The sequence below is a fragment of the Rhinatrema bivittatum genome, chromosome 4 (genome assembly GCF_901001135.1).
Source record: "Rhinatrema bivittatum chromosome 4, aRhiBiv1.1, whole genome shotgun sequence".
Lineage (NCBI taxonomy): Eukaryota > Metazoa > Chordata > Amphibia > Gymnophiona > Rhinatrematidae > Rhinatrema > Rhinatrema bivittatum.
The window spans coordinates 164,269,180-164,292,817 of NC_042618.1; the positions used below are offsets into that span (position 1 = coordinate 164,269,180).

The 23,638-nt window shown below is 43.8% G+C and overlaps 1 protein-coding gene across 1 annotated transcript; it reads left to right on the plus strand.

Moving 5' to 3' along the window:
- Positions 1-16,111, plus strand: BIRC5 (baculoviral IAP repeat containing 5). The gene is given in 5 exon segments (XM_029599129.1): positions 1-469; positions 789-824; positions 826-899; positions 12,440-12,557; positions 15,254-16,111. Coding segments are annotated over 5 exon segments (462 nt in total). The 5' UTR covers positions 1-337; the 3' UTR covers positions 15,356-16,111.
- Positions 16,112-23,638: the final 7,527 nt, after the last annotated feature.

Here is a 23,638-nt window from a genome sequence, read left to right on the forward strand (position 1 = left end):
ATGAGAGACAGCCCTGAAGCGGGGCATGCCGGGAATATAAGTTCACTGGTTGCTAGCACCCATAGGCCATGATCTGAGAGACTTACCACAGGACTATTAAGACCACAATGCACTGCGCTATCCGCCCTCCACGGCTGAATAACTGTTTTCAGATTTAAATTTGAGTTACGCGGGAGACTGCATGTCCTAAAGCAGTTTTCGATATCCGCGTGCTTGTAGCTGACCCATTCCACTTTCCCATTTAACCGAGTTCTGGTGGTGCGTGTCTTCTTCTCACCGAGGCGTCCTACCGCCAGTAACTTTATCTGAGCTCCGGAGCAGCCCGCGCTGTTCGCAGATGCTGAAGGCCCCGTATTCCTTGCTGACCTCGGCGCTCCCTGAAGAATGGCGCCTGTACCTGCTGGAGACTCGCACCCGCACTTACAGCAACTGGCCCTTCACTGAGGGCTGTGCCTGTACTCCGGAAAGGGTAAGGGGGTTCGGGGAAAGGAAGAGGCGGGCAAGCCCGGGGTGGGTGAGGTTGCACTGGTACCTCGAGGAGAGGAAGTGTGCGCCTGTACCCTGAGGAGGGTAAAGGGTTACCTCCAGAGAGGAGGGGAGAGGTAGACACGTATTTGAGCTGTGATGCTGGACTGCACTGTGGGTGCTTGAGCATCCTCGGTATTGATCGCGCTCCTTCATTGGGTCCAGGGATGGTAATTTGTATCGAGTATAGCCCCTTGATCATTTTAAAAAGGCACCTATGTTGGGCGGTTCTTCCCTTGGTGACTACTATTTGCTTTTGCTAGATGGCTGCGGCAGGATTTGTTCACTGTCCGAGCGACAAACAGCCCAGATGTGGCTCAGTGCTTCTTCTGTTTCAAGGAGCTGGAGGGGTGGGAGCCGGAGGATGACCCTTTGTAAGTATCCCCTTCTAAACTCACCACTGTCTCCAGAGAGAAAAATCAAAAGCTAATTTTCTTTAAAAAAAGAAAGAAATAATAATCCTCTTTTCCCCAGGTTGTGGATTTGTTTTTAAATCTGGCCTTACCCTTGTTTATAATAACGTTGTGGAGTTTTTTTGGGGGAGGGGGGGAGGAGGAGGGTGAAAAGGTTTAATCCTGTTGCTGTGACAACGGTCATAACATTTTGTTCCCCGTGGGATCTGCTGGCAGAGTGTTAAAAAAAAACAAAAAAAAACCTCCCCAATCTTGTAGCTTCTCACTCTGTCATAAGACCAAGAAGTGGGCAGATGCCAAAAAAAACCCAAGCAGCTGTAATACGGTATGTTTGCAATCTGAGATCTCACCTTCATGTAGATTCACACTTTCACATATGCTGTTATGGTACTACTTGGCCTTACATTCTTATTTATTGTGGTATTTTCATTAGCTAAACCAGTTATATATCACCAAAATACAATGTCAAATATTGGAACTGTTACATTCAGGGCCTGATTTCCTCTTAAGTACAGTAGGCATATGCTAGGGTGCTATCAGTACAATTCTATCCATTCCTAGTAGGAAGAGAGTAGCATTTCTTACCCGTGTCTGCCTTCTACTCTGCAAACTTTAGTCTGAAGTTTGAACATTCAGTACTAGTGGGTTCTATGAGACTGTGGTACCCCCCATACAAAAATTTGGACTTCATATTGAAACTGGCAGAGGGGAAGGCAGGTGCAGGTAAGAAGTGCTGCTGTCTTCTTGCTGGCAGGAGGGAAGTGGTATGTGGAGGGGTAGGAGTGCTCCTTGATGTATGTGTGATGTAAATCTTGCCGTGGTGAAATGTTACACATATCATGTAATTAATCCTAACTAATCCCTAGTGTTATATCCATAATCATAAACCCAAAAGCTGCTGGTGCCAATATTTTAACTTCTTCCACAATCATAGAATTTTTATTTGTATTAGATATATCTAAATGGAAAAAATCTTTATAAAGACCTAATAACATGCTGCACATACTATTTTTATATAGATCTTGATCTCCTTAAATTGTAGAGAATATGAAAAAAGTTTGAGAAAATGAGGCCATTTTTTTTTTTTTTTGTAACAGCTCATTCCAAAAACTTTGTAAACACTTAGTTTAAAAAGGATATGGCTGTGTTTTGCATAAATCACTCCTTCAGTCAAAATAATCCTTAATCCTAGTCAGCAATTTGACTCTGCACTGCTTGCTGCCATGTTACAGCAGCTGTAGGTGCACTTCCCCTTTAAGAGAAACAGTCCTTTCTTTAAATGTGCTGGTGGAAAGCCAAACCATGCAGTGCAGGCAGGGGGCTGCTAATTTACATTTGTGTAAATTGCTGAGCTAGACTGATCTCCTCCTAGAATGCTACCACTGGTTAATTTTTTTGGCATCCCTATGGGTAGGCCACTAGATGTCCCTAGTTCCCCATAGATTGGACTAGGAATTGACAGCTCTTCCCCTATGAGGTAGGTGAGTGAGTGGACCTGGCTATAAGAGGGTCAAGAGGAGTTTTGCAGGGGGAGAGGAGCCCAAGAGTGAAGGATCTTTTTCCCAATGGGGAGACCTACAGCCTTTCCCTAATTCTTTAGGGGAATCAAACCTGTACTCATCCTGCCAAGTTAGGAGCTGTGTGGAGAGACGTAAAGCAGCTTCAGAGCTTGGACTGAGTCTGAAATATTTCAGTCTGGGCTTTGAGGAAGGTTACCCTGGTTTCCCTGTATGTACCCGGATTAGTCCAGACAGCTGGGTTTTGCCTCCCTTCCAGCAGATGGAGACAGAGAAAGTTTTGAAGCCACCGCCTCTTAACCCGGTGTGCCACCTGCACCACTTCAGTATTTCTCTGTCTCCAGCAGATGGAGGTGGTGCAAAACTTGCGGCGCTGTACCTAGACAATAAAAAAGAAGATTCAGACTTGAAAGCACTTTGTCTCCTGGGAGGTTGTGAGGTCCTGGGGGGACCATCCCTCCCAGTCATAGGCATTAACGAGCAGGAGTTGGGGACCCCAAATTTGCTGTGGTTGGTGCGCTGGGGGTGATAGCCAGGGAACTGGCTTCCTCCCAGCCCAGGGCCTGAGAGAGTCTCTGCCACTCGCTGTACAAGGAAGTATTTGCGCTTTGTTTCCCTTGCTTGACCTTAAAGTTTTATGTAAAAAAAAAAAAAAAAAAGAAAATAGAACAGGACCGAGCAGTGGGCAGTTTGGGAGTTACTCCATTTATTTCATTGTTTCAAAGAAGGAGGGGACTTTTCGGCCCATCCTGGACTTGCAGAAGGTGGACAGCAGAGGAGGCCTCTTGGTCCATCAATCGCTTGGAGACCAGGGCATGCGGTTGGTGCTTCTGAAGTTTCTCCCTTTATTGAAGAGTCAAGCGGTTAGACTTCTGTCGGACAATGCGACCATGGTGGCCTACATATCGCCAGGGGGGATACCTAGTAGCTCTGGAAGCGGGCCTTCTCATGACTTGAGCGGAGCAGAACTTAGCCATGTTGGCAGCGTCTCACATTGTGGGATCAGACGACATTCAGGCAGATTTCCTCAGCATCTGGATCCGGGAGAGTGGGAACTCTCTGAGGAGGCGACGCTCATTTCGTTCACATGGGGATCTCCTTACATTGACCTGATGGCGACGCAGGAGAACGCCGAGACCCCACGCTTCTTCAGTCGCAGAGGGGAACATGGGGTAGAAGGTGTCGATGCCTTAATTTTTTTTTTTATTATTTATTTATATTTTTTCAAATGTAACAACATATTTATACATAAATGCCTGCTGTATAATTCTGGTGTCTTCAAACAATGCATACAACGTACATTTTTGTTTTATGGTGCCACCCCTCCATTCCCCCCCCCCCCCCCTTACAGTCCATTGCTCATGAAGGATGAATTGTACTGAGTATGGATGGGTGGTCCTGTTTGTTCCGCCAAGTTGTAAATCTATTCCATTGGTTCATGTATTTTTTAATCTGTTGTCGTCTTAGAGCTGTCAGCTTGCTAAGAATCCATATTTTTGTAAGTCTTTGAAGTACTCTTGTTCGAGGAGGTACTTCCCTCTGCTTCCATTAGCATGCAATCTCAGCTCAAGCTGCCAGAATAACCTGTTTTATCAAATAAACATTCTGCTCACACATTTCATGGGGGTGTATGTTTAGAAGAAACATTGCTGAGTCAGTGGGTACATGTACATCCATTATTTCAAGGATGAGCTTGATTACCATGTCCAGTAACCCCAAATAGACTTGCATTCCCACCATATATGCAGGAATGTCCCCTTCCCCCACACTCCCATCTACTCATTGAGTAATATCTATGCAATTTCTTCAGTGTAAGGTACCAATGGTATAACATTTTGTAATTTTTGCTCCATTAAGCAGAAACTGAACATTTCTTAGCCGTATTAAAACAAGATAACCACTCTTGAGGGTTCAGTTTGATGTTCAAATCTTTCTCCCTTTGGAGAATGAGAGATGGCGGGGACTCTAAATCTTTATTTAAGATGATATAAATCTTAGAAATTACTTTTTAAATTTTTCCCGCATGATCACAATAATCCTCAAATAATGATTTACCTTTGTTTGTCAATTCTCACGACTGTTTGAGATAAATAATGACTTAATTGTATGTAAAAGAAGTTATCTGGCGGTAGCTGAAATTCCTCAGCTATCTCGGCAAACTCTTTTGAGTTTTCCCCTTTTCCACACATGTTCAAAACAAGTACAACCCTTGTGAGCCCACTGGTTTGCTATACTCAGTGAATTTCTGGGCTTAAAAGCTTTATTAAAAAATATGGGAGATTTCATAAATAAGGCTCTGTCGCCCACTACCTCCCTCTTCCATCGATCCCAAACTTTTAAGGTGAGGGCAATAGTTGGAGCCATGGTTTTCGGTTGTCTTCTAAGCTTGTGTGGAAGCCACACGAAAGAATGCAGCCCAATTCCTGCTAACACGTCCCTTTCCAATTGCACCCAGCACTCGTTGCTGCCCACTAAATACCAATCAATAATTGAACGCAATTGTGCTGTTATAAATATTTGAGCAAGCATGGGACCCCTAGACCTCCCTTATCCTTATGGAGACACAAGACTTTACCACTGACCTGAGGAGGGCAGCGTTTCCATATAAAACAAAACAAATGCTTTTGCCATGTTTGAGGTCATAGGCTGTGACCTGAATTGGTAAAGTTTGAAATAAGTAGCTCAACCTAGGGAGTACATTCATTTTTATTGTAGAGATTCTACCCAACCACGAGAGTTCTAATTGTTACCACTTTTGCAAGTCTTCCCTAATCTTTTTCCATATTGGGTCATAGTTATGCTGAAAAAGCTCCCCAATATCTGGGCCAGTTTTGACGCCTAGGTATTTTATTGTCGTCTTAATGAGCTTAAAAGTAAATTTCTGTTTTAAAGCTTTTACTTCACTGCTAGTCAAGGAGATATTCAATAGCTCGGATTTTTCAATATTTAATTGATACCCAGATACACAGTTAAATCATCCACCAGATGCGGTAACGAATCTTGTGGTTGTATGATAATGAATAGAACATCCTCAGCAAATAATGAAAGTTTATATTCATAGTCCCGTACCTGGACCCCTTGAATTTCTGGAGGATTTCTAATCTTCGTGGCCAGGGGCTTCAAATAGAGAGCAAACAAAAGTGGGAAGAGAGGGCATCCCTGTCTGGTCCCCCTTTCAATCGGGGAAGATTTTGAATATCCCCCCATTTACTTTTATGCATGCACTGGGGTTGGAGTACAGCTTCATAATTCATGTCAAGAAATTTCCACCCAGGCCTATTTTCCACAAGACTGAGAAGAGATATTCCCAATGGACTAGGTTGAACGCTTTTTCCGCGTCATTTGTAAGTAGTACCATTGGTTGTTGATTGTGCTGTGCATACCATATTAAATCAGTCACTCTCCTGACGACATCCGCCGCTAGCCTACCTGGGACGAACCCAGTCTGATCTGAGTGTATTAAGGAGGTGGCAATATTACTCAGACGGGTAGCCAGTATTTTTGCCAGTAGCTTTAGGTCCAGATTGATTAAAGAGATGGGTCTATAGGGCCCACACTGCGTGACATCCCTTCCTGGTTTTGCTAAGATAGTAATCCCAGCCCTATTGGCATCAACTGTGATCTTCCCTACCCCCCCCCCCCCCCCCCTTCCAACAGTAGATTATTGAAAACCACTCAGGGGACGGGTTACAAGTGAGCTCAGGTCTTATAAAAAACTGGCCGTGAACCCATCTATGCCCGGTGATTTCCCCATTTTTAGCCCTTGAATCGCTTTCAATACTTCCTCTTCGGAGATTAGTTTATTGAGATATTGTTATTGGGCCTGCTCCGTGCACGGCAGCTGTATATTCCCTAAATATGAATCTATGGCTTCCTTTTGGAGTAAAGTTGGTGGTAAAACTGAATAAACCTCTGACGAACTTTCTCATTATCAGAAAATATCTCGCCAGTTTCCAACCTTATTTTTAAAATTTGATTCTGCGTAGCTCGTGCCTTGAGCCTTCTGGCTAGCAACCTCCCAGCTTTATTTCCCCCCTCAAAGAATTCCTTCTTAGCTTTGTCCATTTGAAACGCTGTTTCTCCAATTGATAGATCTTTCAACTCCTTCCTCAAACTATCCAATTGGATAGCCACCTCCGGTTCCCCACTTCGTTTGTGTCTGATTTCAAGTTTGCTCAATTGGGACATAATTTCCATTTGCCTTTTATTTTTTGTTTTCTGAATAAAAGAGGCCTGTGCTATTTGTTTGCCTCTGGCTACTGCTTTAAAGCAATCCCACAATGTGTTAGCAGAGACTTCCCTATTATCGTTCTTCTCTAAAAATTTCTCCATCTCTTGCCTCAGTGTAGTACAATATTCGGTATCATTCAATAGGCTATCATTTAGCCGCCAAAATCTTTCTCCTGACTGACTTCCTAATTTCTGGAATGTTATAATAGCTGCATGATCAGACCACGTAATTGGGGATATATCTGTGGATTTAATCTTGTTAGTGATATCTTTATCTACAAAGAAATAATCAATTCTCGAGTAAGTTTTATGCACTTTTGAATAGAATGTGTAGTTACGCTCTGAAGGATGATATAATCGCAAGGCATCTATTAGATTCCAGTCACTCAGAAGAGTTTTTAGACCCTTCCTGTGGCGTCTGGAGTGGCTCCCTCCTCCCCTGCTGGAATCTAAAAATTGGGTACTGGGTGATATTGATGTCCCCCTCCACCCACTGTTGGAGAATGATAACCAGTTGCTCAAAAAATAAACCTTGTCCTGTATTAGGGGCGCATATATTTACAATAGTGTGTGGTATTGCCCAATTTAAACTTGACAATGTATCTTCCTTCTGTATCTCGCACAACAGAGACAATATCTACTGTCACATTTTTTTGAGAGAAGAATACCCACATCCCCGTATTGTGGCCTACTGTGGCTGCGGCAAAGAATTGCGTGTGGAATTGTTGAGAAAGCAGCAGTGTCTCGTATTTCTTCCTAAGATGAGTCTCTTGGCATAGGAGAATATCATTTTTTTTTTTTTTTTTTTTTTCCCCCTAGTGACATCTTGTAACAATCTTTTTCATTTATAAGAGGAATTATGCCCCTTAACATTCCAAGACATTCTTAATTCACCCATATTGATAGTTTTTCTCCTCCTCCCTCTGTGATGTCCTGGAAGGCTCAGTGTATATATTCAGCTCTGCTCCCTTCCAAAATGCTTGGTATAGACCAACCTTCTCCTTCCCACTCGGTAGTATATAATTAGGACTGTAAAATGTCAGTGACCCTACCCCCCCACCCCCCTTCCTTCATTCCCTCCCATATCTAGCGCTAAAGCTCCTGGAGGGACTAACGCCACATAAACCTTTCTGGCGGCTGCGCATCCCACCGCTCCCCCCCCGGTACTGGAACATGTATTGTTAACATCCTCAACTCATTCAAATAAATGATCTTGAATAGGTTTCCAAAGGTAATTTAACTTATGCCTCGTAAACTCTGAACATCAATGCAACAGTACAAAGTACTGCAAATGCCGAGTGACTAGTAACATCTGGCTTAAGCTTGCCAATATAGCACACACAGGATCCTGTTTTGACTCATGGTGCAGATTCCCTGGAGGTTAGCTGACTGTCTTCTTAAGTGTTTTCACCCCATACTGGACTCTCTACCATTTCTGTGGAGTCTCCAAGGGAAAGCCTAAAGCTTGCATCTTGTCCGCTTCCAGAGGATGTTTCAATAGGCCAGCCGTCCGTAGCAGTTTGGAGGCTTTTTCAACAGTTTTGACTCTGGAAGAGACACCCTAGATCGCAAATTGAAGTCTGAAAGGGAATAACCACGTATAACGGTAATTTCCTGCCAGTAGGACTTGGAGCACTTCGAAATTCGTCTCTTCTTTATAGCAATTGGAGACAGGTCTTGAAATATTTCCACTTTGGCTCCGTGCCACTGAAAATCTGGGATTTGTCTTGCTGCTTGTATCTTTTCTTTCTCTTCGCAAGTGTGAAAGCACACCACTATGTCTCTGGGTGTGTTTCCTCTCATTTTGGTGAGGGCCCTATGTGCCCTATGCAATTTAATCAAAGGGGGTATTTCTTCTGTGTTCTGGTTTTGCAGAATAAGACCGCATATGTCCTGAATTATTTTGGTGTACTCCTGATAACCTCCACCTTCTGGTATGCCCCCAAACCTTAAATTCCCCCTTCTAGAGCGATTCTCTAAGTCCTCCAACCAGCTTAAATGCTCTCCCTCTCCCTGTTTTAGTTGATCTACTTCTTGCTGCTGGGCCATGATAGCTTCACTCTGCTTCCCTGCCTGAGTCTCTATAGCATCCACGCAGTCCCCCAAGCCTGCAAAGTTGCGTCTGAGCTCAGCAGCTATCTGCTGTAATTCACTTTTTAAAGTTCCCATTCCCTCTTTCAGCTCACCAAACCATCTTTGAAAGTCAGCGCGTGTGATTTCTGACTCTTTGGTCTCCCGCAGTTCACTATTATTCTCAGCTAAGGAAGGAGACGTGGAGCTCTGCTCGCCCCGATCAGGGTCAACCATGCTGTCCTGAAGCTGATCTGCTGCGGCAGTAAACGAAAATTGTTTGAGGTCCGCGATTTATTTTCCTCGACGCCATCTAACAGTCTCCTGAGAGGAGGGCTAAGGCTTTTGCTTGGTTTTTGCTGATTTTTGAGGAGGATGAAGCTAGATTAATAAGCTGGAGGAGTGGAGCTTGGGATTTAAGCCGCCATCGGGTTGGGTGATGTCACTTCCTCCGATGCCCTAGTTCTACCATGGCCGACCGAGGTGCTGGTGTACGTGTTTTTTCCTCCATGGTCTCATGTGGGCAAGGTTCTAAGAGGAATAGTACGTTACCCAGGACTGGTGATTTCTCATTGCTCCAGAGTAGCCCAGAAGGCCTTGGTTCACAGATCTAATCAACCTTGCCATGTATGGACCCCTGAGGCTGTCATCTACAGAATCTGCTCCGACAAGGTCCTATATGTTTCAATCGAACAAATCGCTTTTGTCTAGCAGCTTGGCTTTTGGAAAGGCGGGATCTGAAGAAGGGATATTCGGAGGAGGTGATTTCCACGCTATTGCAAGCTTAAACAAAAAACAAACCTCTACTTCCTTGGCCTATGTCAGAGTCGGAGGAGTCTTCGAGCTTTGGTGTACAGAACAGAGTAGATCCACGCGTAGCATCGGTGATACAGATCCTGGCATTCCTGCAGCGGGGTCTGACTAAGGGCGTGTCATACAGTTCCCTGCGGGTCCAAGTCTCTCTACTCTGAGCTGTTTACAAGGCAAGCTTCGTGGGACCAGTTGGAGTTCATCTGGATGTTATGCCCTGAGTGCGAGGGGCGAAACACTTGAAGCTTCTGGGTCGCCAAGTTTGTCCCCCCCCTGGGGCTTACATCTTGTCCTCAGAAGCATGTGCGCTGCTCCTCCTGAACCTCAGAAAAGCTTCTATCACAGATCTTACTCTGAAGATGGTCGTCTTGGTGGCTGGTCTGCCCAGCGGGTCTCTGAGCTTCAAGCCCTGTCCTATAGAGACCTTTTTCTTTGGATTACGGATTCAGGGGTGTCCTTATGGACTGTCCCTTCCTTCTTACCTAAGGTGGTCTCACTTTTTCATTTGAACCAAGCTGGTGAGCTCCCAGTCTTTACGAATCTGGAGCTCTATTTGCCTCACACTTTGGAGTTGAGATGTCTGGATATTTGCCACACTCTACTGCAATATCTGGAGGGCACTAACAGCTTCAGGATGTCTGACCACCTTGTCTTCCTCTGGAGGGGACCCAGAGGAGGGCAGAAAGCCTTTAAGGCCACTATTGCTAGGTGGTTAAAGGAAGCATTCACATCCACTTGCATATCATGTGGTTGTCCCGTTCCACAAGGGTTAAAGACTCCTTCCCAGGTGACCTCATGGACGGAATCTCAGATGATATCTCCTCAGGAAATTTGCAGAGCAACTACCTGGAAGCTTTTGCTAGACACTGCCGTTTGGACATCCAGGCTCCAGCTGTCAACAATTTTGAGCAAGTGTTTTTCGAACGGGACTCCCCTAGTCCCACACCGGATAGGGAAGCTTTAGTACATCCCCGCTGTCCGGACTGATCCGGGCACGTACAGGGAAAGAAAAATTGGTTCTTACCTGCTAATTTTCATTCCTGTAGTACCATGGATCAGCAACAAAAAATACACCGTGTACTAGTTAGACAATTAACATAACACCCAGAAACGCCAAACAAATTTTGTAAGACCCTCTATTCACGGGTAGACATATTATGTGTTCAAACCGTTTCTCATAGGGGTCACTATTGCTTTAATCATTTATATACTCAATTTTTGTTATGTTTTTCAAAGTTTTTTTCAAAGTTCCTCAAAAATTTTTAGGCACTTGCCAATCAAAATAAAAACGGGTATTTATCCGCACTGAAAAGGTCCCAGGTAACCCGACATGGCCATGTTTCGGACCGCTGTCCTGCTTCAGGGGAAAAGAAGGCAACCGATTCAGATAATTGTAACAAACTTCTTCTTGCGGCGTCTTTATTCCGTGCCGGTCAATTTCTTCCAAGCGGGCTGTGCGGATAAGTACCCGTTTTTATTTTGATTGGCAAGTGCCTAAAATTTTTTTGAGGAACTTTGAAAAAAACTTTGAAAAACATAACAAAAATTGAGTATATAAATGATTAAAGCAATAGTGACCCCTATGAGAAACGGTTTGAACACATATGTCTACCCGTGAATAGAGGGTCTTACAAAATTTGTTTGGCGTTTCTGGGTGTTATGTTAATTGTCTAACTAGTACACGGTGTATTTTTTGTTGTTGACATTGGTGTGTACTAGAGTACACCAGTTGGTGTGGGTGGGTTTTGTTGTGTGATTGGTACCATGGATCAGTCCAGACGCCCGCCCGGGAGAGTGGAAAACCATGGAGAGAGTCCGCTCGACCTGCCTGTATTTCTTACCTCTTTGTGTGTCTCTGAAGAAGGCACGGGTTCTTTTTCTGATGGTTTGTTTTATCTTACCTTATTCCTCTGCTCCTTATGGGGAAGGTTGTGTTCAAAATTTTAAGTAAATTTGATCTTGCTTGAGTACAGATTTATACTGAAGTGGTGCAGGTGGCACACCGGGTTAAGAGGTGGGGGCTTTAAAACTTTCTCTGTCTCCATCTGCTGGAAGGGAGGCAAAACCCAGCTGTCTGGACTGATCCATGGTACTACAAGAATGAAAATTAGCAGTTAACCAATTTTCCTTTTCAGCAGTCGGGTCACAAATTCCTGAAAATACTCTGTGAGAATAAAGAAAAAGAAATCCCCAACTACAAATCAAGGGAGCATTTTGGAAAACCCTTCCCAGGATCTTCAGGCAGGAGACAGGTGCAGGTTGGGGCATCTTGTGAAGTCAGTGGGACCCAGGTAGGACTAGGGAAAATTTCCAGGGGATCCATGCGAGTGCCATTTGGGGCCAGCTAGGAGCAGGGAAGCCTCCATACTCCCCCACCCCTGGAGCCAGGAAATCAGCACTTACACAGGGGAAAGTAAAAGGGTAATCCTCGTACAGACAATTACCACACTTGGAAATTGATTTGTCATTAACATAATCGGTAAACTTTATTATTTGAGTACCCCATCCTGTGATTACACATCCTCAAGAAAATACTTATCACAAGCTGCAACTCAAAGAGGAGGTCACTTCTTTCATCTGGGCCATAGCAGAAGCTTCCCCCATAGAAATAACTCACCCCTGGGAACAGTGGCAAGAAAATAAAGCCCCAAGAGACAACTTCTTTTATGTACCCTCTGAGATGCCCCTCAGGAGAAAAGGGGTACAGTTTGTTTGCAAATAAACTAGGTTTGAGGGAGCATTAATACTAAGGGGGTATGAGAAATGGCATTGATTGCTTAAGCAGGACTTTCAGGTCCTTATTTTGCAGACTTGTATTGAATTCTTAAAGACTGAAAATCTAGTATTTTGCATATGCTGTCTCACTTTTTCTAGGGAAGAACATAAGAAACATTCTTCTGGGTGTGCTTTCATCAATAACAAAAAGAAGATTGAGAATCTGAGCTTGAATGAGTTTCTCAAACTGGATAAAGAAAGGCTGAAGAATAAGACTGTACGTACCTGCCAGCGTGGAGAGGAATAGTTTCCTGTGTCTGGATAAAGAAACCAGCTGTGAGCTCTGCAAGGCTGTATTCTGTCGTACTCCCCAGACCCAAGTTTCCATTTGTTGGGAGATCCAGGGGCAGATGGCTGTGTTTTGTGTGGTTTTTATATGAATCACATAATGTTCTCATTAAAGAACAAGAAGCCATACAGATCTGGCTGCTGCCATGGAGAATTCTTCCAGAGCTTTCTAGTAAAAAAAAAAAATTGTGTACTGGGGGGGGGGGGGGTGTCTCCATGTGCCACTGGACCTACTGCTCCTTGATTCCTTTTTTTCTGTCAGACTTCCCTCTGGACTGCTGCTCCCACCATTTTAGTCCTGCTGAATTGTTTTTGTTTTTTTTCAAATGTTCTCCTTTTGAGCTTTGAAAGAAAGCCTTTTAGCCTTATTTACACCCTATTCATTTTCGGGCCGATACTCTAAGACCGCGGTAGAAAGAGTGTGGCATTGCCAGGCGCACCCTTCCTCCCCGCACGCACAGTTCTCTTCACTTAGCGCTCGATACTCTCTTCTAATTGCATGCAAATGCATGCCGCGGCTGCGAAGCCTTAGGCAAGCGTTAGGCCCGCGCAACCCATTTTACTGTATAGAGCACCTATACAGTATCCTGGGTTCGCGGGCCTAACGCTTCACGGTCGCGCTGGTATCTGTTATTTCAAATGTCATTTCAAATGACATTTGAAATGACAGGTACCAGGAAGTGGACAGTTATGTTCCCCGATGCTCGGCAAACTTTCCCCCAGCCCCCGCTTACCTGCCCTGGCCCCGTCAGGTCTCCGGTCCAGCCCGTCTGGTCTCCGGTGCACCCCAGTCCGGTCTCCTGCAGCCCCGTCCGGTCCCCTCCTCCCGAAGCAAAAAAAAACAAAAAATCGAAAAAGTAGCAAGGCTCGGGCCTGCTACGGTAGTCCCTTCTCCCTTCTCCTCTCCTCCCGATTTCGGCGCTCAAGGCTGCCGGGTGGGCGTGCATTCATCCAGGCAGAGGGAGCCGGCGGCGAAAGCAGCCACCGGCTCCCTCTGCCTGGATGAATGCACGGCCCCCGCCAGCAGTGAATGAACGCCCGTGCCCGTGCATTCATTTCAGCGCTCAAGGCAGTCACATGCCGTGACGTCGTGAGGAGGACTGGGGCTGCACCGGAGACCGGACGGGGCCAGGGCAGGTAAGCAATGTTTTTACACTTTTTTTTACACCATTTTTTTACACTTTATTCCCGTTTTAATTTTCGAACACCACCCTAGCACCACGTAGAGGGTAGCGGTAAACTAACACGTTAAGGCCGCGGCAAAATAGCGGGTTACAAAGGAGATAATCTGAGCGCGCGTCACAGTATCGTAGGGGAATAGCTAATTCCTTCATTATACAGCTAATTCGTTCATTTACATATCATATATACATGCTGCGTGCGGAAAGGGTTATGCGTCTGTTTTAAGAAGCGCTAAGGACGCGTGAAACTGGAGACCTTATCGCTGGATCACCTTACGCGTCCGAATTGTGCGCTCCCAGCACGTTACAGACGGGAAATCTTCAACCGAACATTACAGTATCGAGCTGTTTACTAGTTATGGTTTTAGTATTTTTGAAGGTTATTTTTTCTCCTTCACTTCAGTTACACTGCATGTGGCTTGGTAGTGAATTGTGTCTCAGCATTTGTCTGCCTTGGATGAAAAAATTTTCATGCTAAATAGTTCAAAAAAAATATAGCCGATAAATAAACTACTGGCTTCAAGAAATGCCCAAAGTGCTCCCAAAAGATTTGCAGGTCTTGGAGTCCAGGGCATTTCTTGTCGGCCTCCTGAAGAACTTGGATGCACGATCCGTCACATGCAGTGTAGCTGAAGCCAAGGAGAAAAAAACCCCTTCAACAATACTAGGAGTTGGTGGCAGTACCCTTTCATCCTCTTGTACAGGACGACATGAAAATGATATGGGAACACATTTGGAGTAGGCTTCTCTGAACAAGAAGGCAGACCTAAAGTATCATATCCATGCAGTTCTAGAATTCAATCACATGTGGTGGTCGAATCTGCATACAAGAAGTCCAGGAAGCTGAAGGTGCATGTATGTTCTCCCAGGCTTTGAATCTGAACCTAAATGAGAAGAGTTCTTTCAGAATGTTCTTTGCTCTCTCTGCCACAAACGTAGATATTAAGAGTGGAGGTGGGAGACCAATTTGTGTTTATTCATTGTACTTGGATATCTTAATTTATAATATTTATTTGGATGCTGATAGGTATAGTTTGATTTTTATTGTATACTATAATCAATCCAAAGCTGTTATGGGTGGAAAGAAAATTAAATGTAGTAATTTTTTGGGGAAAGGTGAATTGAAGAAAAAAAAAAAAGCAAGTATCTTGTTACTGATTAACCAGAAAACACTTTTTGAAAAAATGGTGGGATGCAGCTGACAGATGGATATTGGAATGGCAGCCAAATGTTTTGTATTTGGTTCCTTGAAGTGCAAACAGGTCCTGGTAGCTGTTTAGTCTCCAGGTCATGTTGCTACTGCTTCATCAGCTTGAAATAGCTGCGAATTGAAAACCTGAAGGGTGTAATTTTGCCTGCCTTGTCAAGCTAACATTTATACTATTAAATAAGACACTTTTGTGTGATTTCACTAATCCTAGTGTTTCATTTTTTGCATTTCCAGCAAAAGAAAGCAATGCAGAAAATTGATCAGTTTCAAGAAACTGCCAAAAAGGTGCGATCTTCAATGGAGAAACTGGAGTTGGACATGTCTGCACTGGAATGAGTCAAGCTTTTCACTCAACATCGCTGTTTTTTTTTACCTAGCACAGTATGTGCAGTGCCTGAGACTGGGTTCTCCCCTCTATTTCTCCTTTTACTGTTTTGCTAATGGTGGTTCGTTAATTCTCTCCAGTGGAGCAGCAGAAGACCATTGAGCATAGCAATCCTATAAGTGACCTCCTCAAGGTGTGGATTGATTTGTTTCTGACCTTCAGTGCAATGAATCTTTTAGCAGTGACTGTGGTAGTTGCTCACTCACTGTTTTGGAATGAGGTAGGAATGAATGAAAAAAAATATGCTGACTTCTCTTTTTACCTGTTCTAAAGAGGTGGAACCAATGGGAGAGAAGAGCCAGTATAGGCTGGCAGATTAAGGCAGGATTTGTGATGGGTGGGCTCATTTGGAGGTGTGTAAGGAGCCATTAATTGCTCTTGCCATATCACTGGATGCCTTCCAGCTATTGGCACAGGAATTATCAGTGTCTGCAGCAGGCATGCTCATTTAAATATTGCTCTTAATTCAGCTTTGTTGTAGTAATTGCTTTTCAGAATACAAATTTAGCACATGTTAGAAATTGCACTGTATCTTTTATATTTCTGTGTATTTTGATGCAATTATTAGATTGACCTTACAATAGGTTTAACACCATCAATCTGTAACAGTCTAGTCTGCAAATTACAGTGTGCTAACTAAACATCTGTATTTTTTTGGTATATATTTTGAAGAATTCTCAATAAAGGATATAGACTTCCTCTTGAAAGTGTACTTGGAATTATGTTTTGGTAAAATATAACTCTTTATTCCCATCAATACACTGATTCTCAAGAAACTGAATCCACAAATGATTTCCAGGCAAGCTAGTAATTCTTTGCTCTGTTCAAGTCCCCCAATAGCTTTGCTTCATGTCTTATAGCTTGATGGGTGGGACAATTTCTATTACAACTCAACTAGTACTATTATTTTTAAAAATCTGGTTTGCATTCTGTGCAGTTCAAGATTATTTTATATCCAGGAATACTAGTATTTTTATGATTTGGGGAATGTTAATTTTCATTATCTGGTATGTGTTGCGCTACTTGTAACCAGAAGGTCTAGAAGTACTGCTATGATCATATGTGGCAAGTCCTACATTTCACTTTCCTATAATGGACAAAATGGTGAAAAGCCCAAGGAAACTTGTGACATCAGTATGGTCTGATGTTATATTCTATGCAGAATATAGTATAGCATATTATACTATATTCTGTACAGTAGATGTGGGCTCATACTGGCTGCCTAGTCTTTCCTGGACACATGGCCAAGGATATATTCTAGTTGTCAGGTATAGAGGGTAACCAACTGTAGATATCATGCCTTTTAGCCTCCACTGTTCACTCTTGAGAGCTCGTCATACTATTTTAATTCACACTTAATAACACTCCCCTCCCAGTTGCAACTACAACATGTCATAATAATTAACAGCTATCAGCACCCATGCAGATGTTGTTTGACCATCTGGCCTTCCAAGTTCCCGTGTTCTGCCACCATCAAGTCAGAATCTTGAGGGTCAAGTGGTTGTAATATAAATAGCTATTCCTCAGCATATACTTAGCCCAGTCCAGACCAATGGGTTATGCATGCCAATCAGCAGATGGAGACAGAGAGCAAGAGGCTTGCTTAAATCATTCCTTATATTCACCCATGCTGATGCCAGCTTGCCAATATTCTGTCTCTAGCAGATGGTAGGCAAGCGTTCTTGTGTGGTGGACCATTTTGGACCTAATAGACGCTTTATTTAACAGTTTTCTATACTGATGTTCATTGGGGATATCACATCGGTTTACATTGAAAATGAAACTACGCTTGGGAGGCGCTTGTCAGAGAACGTGAAAATAAAATATACAAAACCTAGAACAAAGGATATATGCAGATCTATATAAATAATTACAAAATAACTAAGCGAAGGTTACCTATTAGTTACAAAATAACAAACGAAATTACATGGTACAGAATTAATGTATTATATAGTACAAAAAGATGAACTGGGTCAATGCAGCTTAGCAATGAGAGAATATTGCATACGTATAAAGAGTATAAACATCATAAGGGAAGGGTCCATAGAGGATGCTGGGATGGGTAGGTTTAGGTGTAAGCCTGTGTGAACAGCCACGTCTCTAATTCTTGCTTGAAATTCTTTGGGCAAGCTGACGTAGATCTACTGGCATTGCGTTCCATAAGGCAGGACCAGCTATGGAGAGTGCACATGCTTTTGAGGTTGCAAGGTTTAGTGAGTTTGGGGGAAGGTTTATGTATGGTGGCAAGGTATTGGTTTCTGGTTGGTTTAGAGGAGGAGTGGAATAGCAGTGAATCATTGAACCATTTCATATTGGGGTTGTGTAGTGCTTTATGTATGATGGAGAGGGTCTTATATTGGATACAGGATGTGATTGGGAGCCAGTGTAAGTCCTTTAATACGGGTGAAATGTGCTCATTTCTGCGCATATTAGTGAGGATCCGGGCGGGAATGTTTTGCAGAATTTGAAGTGGGTGGATGGAGTTTTTGGGTAAACCTAGGAGAAGTGAGTTGCAGTAATCAATTTTAGAAAAAATCGTAGTTTGTAGTCCCATACGAAAGTCAGGAAGGTGGAGCAAAGAACTCAGTATAATACACCAATCCATCACCTCTCCACCTAAACTTGAAATTGGCCTCTTTAAATCCTCCTCTCTGCAAATCAACAAGCTCCTAACCAATATTCACCTTGCCCTTAACACGGCAAAAACTGAACTTATACTCATTTCACCACAAAGTTACCCCAATACCCTCCCCCTGCACCACTCACTTTCACCACCAATTTTGTTCTCCCAACAGGTACGAGATCTAGGGGTCACCCTAGACAATCAAATCAATCTTAAGAAATTCATTAATTCAACGTTGAACGTGTTTCTTCAAAATACACACCCTGCTTGTATATGGGAGTTGGGGAAATTAGGTCAAGGGAATGACCCGCTCTGTGTGTTGGAAGGTGGTTGATCTGTTTAAAGCCTATGGCATTCAGAGCTTCGAAAATGGTGGCACATGAGGGGGAGTTCGTGGTGTGCTGTCAACATGAAGATTGAGGTCACCTAGAATGATGGCTGGGGTGTCTATGGATATGTTTTTGGCTATGTATTCAATAGAGGAGGAGGGGTTACTGTCCAGTATTCCTGGGGGGGGGGGGGAGTATATTAAACAGATTTGCAGAGAGGAAGATTTAAAGAGGCCAATTTCAAGTTTAGATGGAGAAGTGATGGATTGGTGTATTATATTGAGTTCCTTTTTCATGGCTAGTAGAATTCCTCTGCTTTTTTTTTTTTTTTTTTTTTTTTTTTTTGTGCCTTGAGATGGAGAAAATGTAGATGTTGGTGGAGAGCTGGTTGAGATGTTCTGAGTCTGTTTCCTTAAGCCAAGTTTGTTATTGCACAGATGTCCGTTTAAAAGGATGAGTGAGAGCGCAGTGATACCGAAGATATGGGTGAGAGGGGGGAGATCATGGTAGGGGAGGAGTGTTTTAAGGTGTGAACAGTGTCGAGGAGTGTAAGGGGCGGCGGGTCCGTGTTTGTCTGAGTATGGGTATGTTGTGGCTCTGCATGTTGGTGGTGAAGCTGCTTGAGAGTAGTACCAGGTATGTGGGGATAATGTAGGCGGCTGCAAGTATTCGCTGAGATTTGAATGGGGAGGATTGGCGTTTGGGTATTGAGACCAGTTTTGAAGGTGAGAAAAGTATGAAGAGGATGGTGGTTGTTGCAGGGGGGAAGGGGGCGGCATTTGAAGGAAAGGGGGTTGTGGATGAGAATGCAAGTGGGTGAGTGACTTGATGGAGGGTATCACAGTGGGGTTAAAGGGGTCAAAGTTGAGAGAAAGTCCGTTGGAGACAGCACAAAGGGCACACTAAAGGGCAGACCCCTTAGTTGCACTCCTTTGGTGCATGAGATGCCAAGGGGCCTTTCCTTAAGGACCCGCAGGGGCGGAAGTGGGGCCTGCGGGACCAGAAATGAGGTTGCGGTCGCGTCGGTCAGTTGGCCGAATGAGGTAGGCCTCAACTCTCGTTCGGGCTCGGACCCTGGTATGACGAGCCGTGGGAGGTGCGAGGGAGGCGGATTGCAGGGCCTTGGTCGCTGGGTCGCAGGATCTACATATACCAATCCAGATGGCTCATTGTTTCCTCAGGTTCTGCCCTTTGGGTTAGCAATGGCCCTGAGGACCTTCACCAAGGTATAATGGTAGTCGTAGTGGTGGCATTGCACAAGGAGGGAATTCTGGTACACTCCTATCTGGACAATTGTCTGCTAAGAGCAAAGGCCTTTTGAAAGAGTGTCACAACGAGTGATCCAGTTGTTAAAGGACCTGGGATGAATTGATTTTTCCAAGAGCAGTCTTCAGCCCTCTTAGACTCTGGGATTTTGGGTTGACATGCAATTAGGCCATGTGCATCTCACAGAGCAAAGCGTTCAGAAATTGCAGAGCAAGGTCCAGGAGTTGCAGTTGGTCAGGAATGTGAGTGTATGGGAACACTTGCAGACTCTTGGATCCATGACAGCAGCTATAGATCTAATACTATGGGCTAGGCCACATATGGCCCCTCTTCAAAGGGCCTTGCTTTCCAAATGAAATCCCTATTCTCTGGATTAGGCTATATGTCTGCTCTCGGAGGAGACAAAGCAGAGCTCATAGTGGTGGCTGGACAGTAGGTATCTAGAACAGGATTAGATGTGATAACCCTAGCTTGGGTCATGGTAAAGACAGATGCCAGTCTCTTGGGCTGGGGGAAGGAGTGCATTGTCAAGAGCTGTTAGCTAAGGGACAACGGACCTATGAAAAAGCACACTGGTGGATCTGACTCAGGAAGATGGTGCGCTCCTGCACCCCATGCACTCCTTGCTGCATCTTGCCACTTGGCAGTTGAAAGAGTATTGGACCATCTGCAGTTGATGACAGGTACAAGACATTTTAATCTCATTGAGGAAGTTCTCCACGAGGAAAAACTATCAAAGCAAGTGGCAGCGGTACATGACCTGTTGTCAAGACAAGGGAATAGACCCATTCTATTGCTCAACTGAGACCTTACTGGAGTCCCTGTATTCACTCTACCAATCAGGTTTTGCACTGGCGTCTGGCAGGGTTCATGTGAGCCCTATTGCAGAGTATCATCACCCATGCAAGGGCCTTCTGGTGTCCAACCACCCTCTGGTATCCCACTTCATGAAAAGAATCCTGAGACTAAGACCACCAGTGGCCAAGCCTCCAGTCCCCTAGGACCTTAACCTGGTTTTGGAGCAGCTCATACTCCCACTCTTTGGTTAGTAGTCACATGAAATATCTGACCTGGAAGGTGGTGTTCCTGGTTGCCATAACTTCGGCAAGACGGGTCAGTGAGCTACAGGCCCTTGTTCACTACTTCTCCGTATTTACAGTTTAATCATGACAAGGTGGCCTTGTGGACTCATCCCTCTTTCATGCCTAAGGTGATCTCTACTTTCCACCTGAACCAAACCATCACATTCCGATGTTCTTCCCGAAGTCACATAATGAGAGGGAAAGACTCCACACCTTGGACTGTAAAAGAGCTTTGGCTTACTACAAGCAGAGGACACAATTAGAAAATAGAGCTTCTCAACTCTGTGTCCTTCAACCTGATTGCGTCTGATTTACTGGTGGCAAAGAGGACTTTGTCAAACTTGATATCCCAATGCGTTCATTTCTGCTATTTAAAGTGATATGCAGAAATTTCCAACACACTCAAGGCGCATCAAGTGAGGGCCATAGCTGCTTCAATTGTGCTTCTCCACATGGTACTGTTGCTGGATATTTGTAAAGCAGCCACACGGTCCTCTCTGCATACCTTCATGTCACACTATTGTCTTGACCAGCAGACCGCTTCGGAAGCAGCACTGGTTTCAGCAGTGTTGACTTATGCAACAAAATAACAAGGCTGTCCATATCAGGGGCAGGTTGAGCATGCCAGGCTCATCCATGATTACAAGGGATTGTTGTCCCCATACTCAGAGTATGCAGTGTGCGGAGCACACCCATAAGATGGAGACTCGCAGACAGCATAGCTAATTCAGCCTGCTTATCAATGGGGGGAAAAAAGCAAGTTTGCATACCATAAACAGTTTTCTGTAGATAGCAGGATGAATTAGCCTGGACAGTCTCTCCATTCTTCACTCTGAGAGATAAGCTATATTATATACTGAGGAGAGAGACTGATTGCATGGGAAGATATGTGCAGTTGCACAGAGCCAAAGCTCTGTGATCTTTGAAAGAAGCTCTGCCCCAGGGCCGCTGGAGGACGTCCCCAGACAGCATGGCTAATTCATCCTGCTATCTATAGAAAACACCATTTATGGTAAGCAAATGTGCTTGTCAGCAATATTGTTTATGATTGAACTTGTCCATAGTTAGCTAGCTACAGGAGTCCTAGCAGACTATTGTCAACACAATATATATAAGGAGTGACATCAGTGAGTATCTTGATCTGTCTCCATCTGCATCAGCTGGTTGGTGTGCATAACCCTTTGGTCTGGATTGGGCTGACTGTATTAAAGGAATTTATCAGGTGAGTAGGAATTTCTCCATTCTGTTTTGATTAAAGAAGATTATGCATTGAAAGCTAGAAATGACTGGCTTGTGGTACCTAGACTAACATTTATCATGACATAAGCTGTCAAAGTTTGCTTTGTTGGATGCATCTAATGATGTGGACTCCTGTCTTTAAAAGTTTGTCATAAATCTTTGTCTAGAAGGTGCCACCACTCTGTTCTGTCCAAAGAGAGTCATGAGATTGTATCAATGTCTGTGTGTTGCAGTTTGCAAAGCTGTGTCCATGCCACTCCCCCTCTCCCTCCATACATACACTTATAACTTGGAAATGACTTCAGGTAGGAGTCTGAAATAGTGGGGGTACAGAGAGATCTAAGCAGGAATGTGACCTTTCTAATTGAGATGGGATGTAATTACTAGAATGCTATGTGGCAAAGAAAGTTGTGGTTGGGAGATTAAGTGGAAAGCTATGGAGAGAGATAGAACCGAGGTAATTCAGAATTTCTTAGTTTCTTCTTGTTGCTGTTAGACTGACGTGGCTCCCACTTTGGAAGATTTGTGAAATCCAGGAATCTATGGTGTTATCTTTGAATTTACTGGTGGGGTATTTGTATGAGACTACATATTACACTTGAATAGGCCAAGATAGCATGGCTTCCTTATCTCATTCTAAGGAGATTTTGACAGGTCTTCAGAAACAGGAGACTGGAACATTGACTAATGATACAAGAAATGGAACAGGATAAAGAAACCTTTTTTTGGGAAAATCACTTGTGAAATTCTCTTTAGAACAGGACAGTAGGACTTCCAGTGATGTCATGGACCTGAGAAGTTGCAAGACAGAGGAGCTCCAGCTGGGCCTATTCTTTGAATCTTTTTTTTTTTTTTTTTTTTTTTGTGGGCTTTCTGCGATATCATGGGTTGTAGATATATCTTGTTCAACACCCTCTTTCTGGTCCAAACGTGATGACTACAAAAATGCCTAGATCAGATAGAGAAAAAGGACAAATAGGAGAACCCAAGATAGTGTCCAAAATAAAAAAGGTGATCCAGGAGTTGAAAACTGACCTTATCTGAGATCTCTAAGAATGGATCGGTGGCACTAGAAGATAAACTAAATAAACTACAACATCCATCGATAACCTGAAAGATGGGATGGAAACACGCTCAAACCAAGTTGATGGTTTGGAGAATAGAGTACTCTCTCAAGAAATGGTGACATATCTGGAATCTGAATTAATGGCTCTTAAGAAAGAAAATGATACTTCAGGAACATTTAGAAGATCAGGAGAACAGAAACAGAGGCAACAATCTTTGGCTAATGAGCATTTTTTAGTCTGTCAAGGATTCTGATTTACTTCACCTGGCTCAAGTTTGGCTCCCGGAAGCTCTAGGGCTATCTTTGAAAAAAGAACCAATAATGATGGAACGTATTCACCATGTGGGCTGACCAGGGCACGCTAATAAGCTGAGACCAGTGGTTGTGAAGGTATTACATTTCGTGGATAAGACCAGATTGCTTACCGTGTATAAGAAGCAACAAACCTCTCCAATATGACGGTGCACAGTTGCTGCTTTTTAATGACTTCAGTCAAGTGTTGGAAAGCAGGCGGGCTTTCTCTCGGATCTGCATGGAGCCTTTCCACAAAGGTATTACATTTGTGCTGCAATATCTAGCTAAGTTCAAGATGTTCCACGAAGGTAAGACATTCACAGTGCTGATGGTTG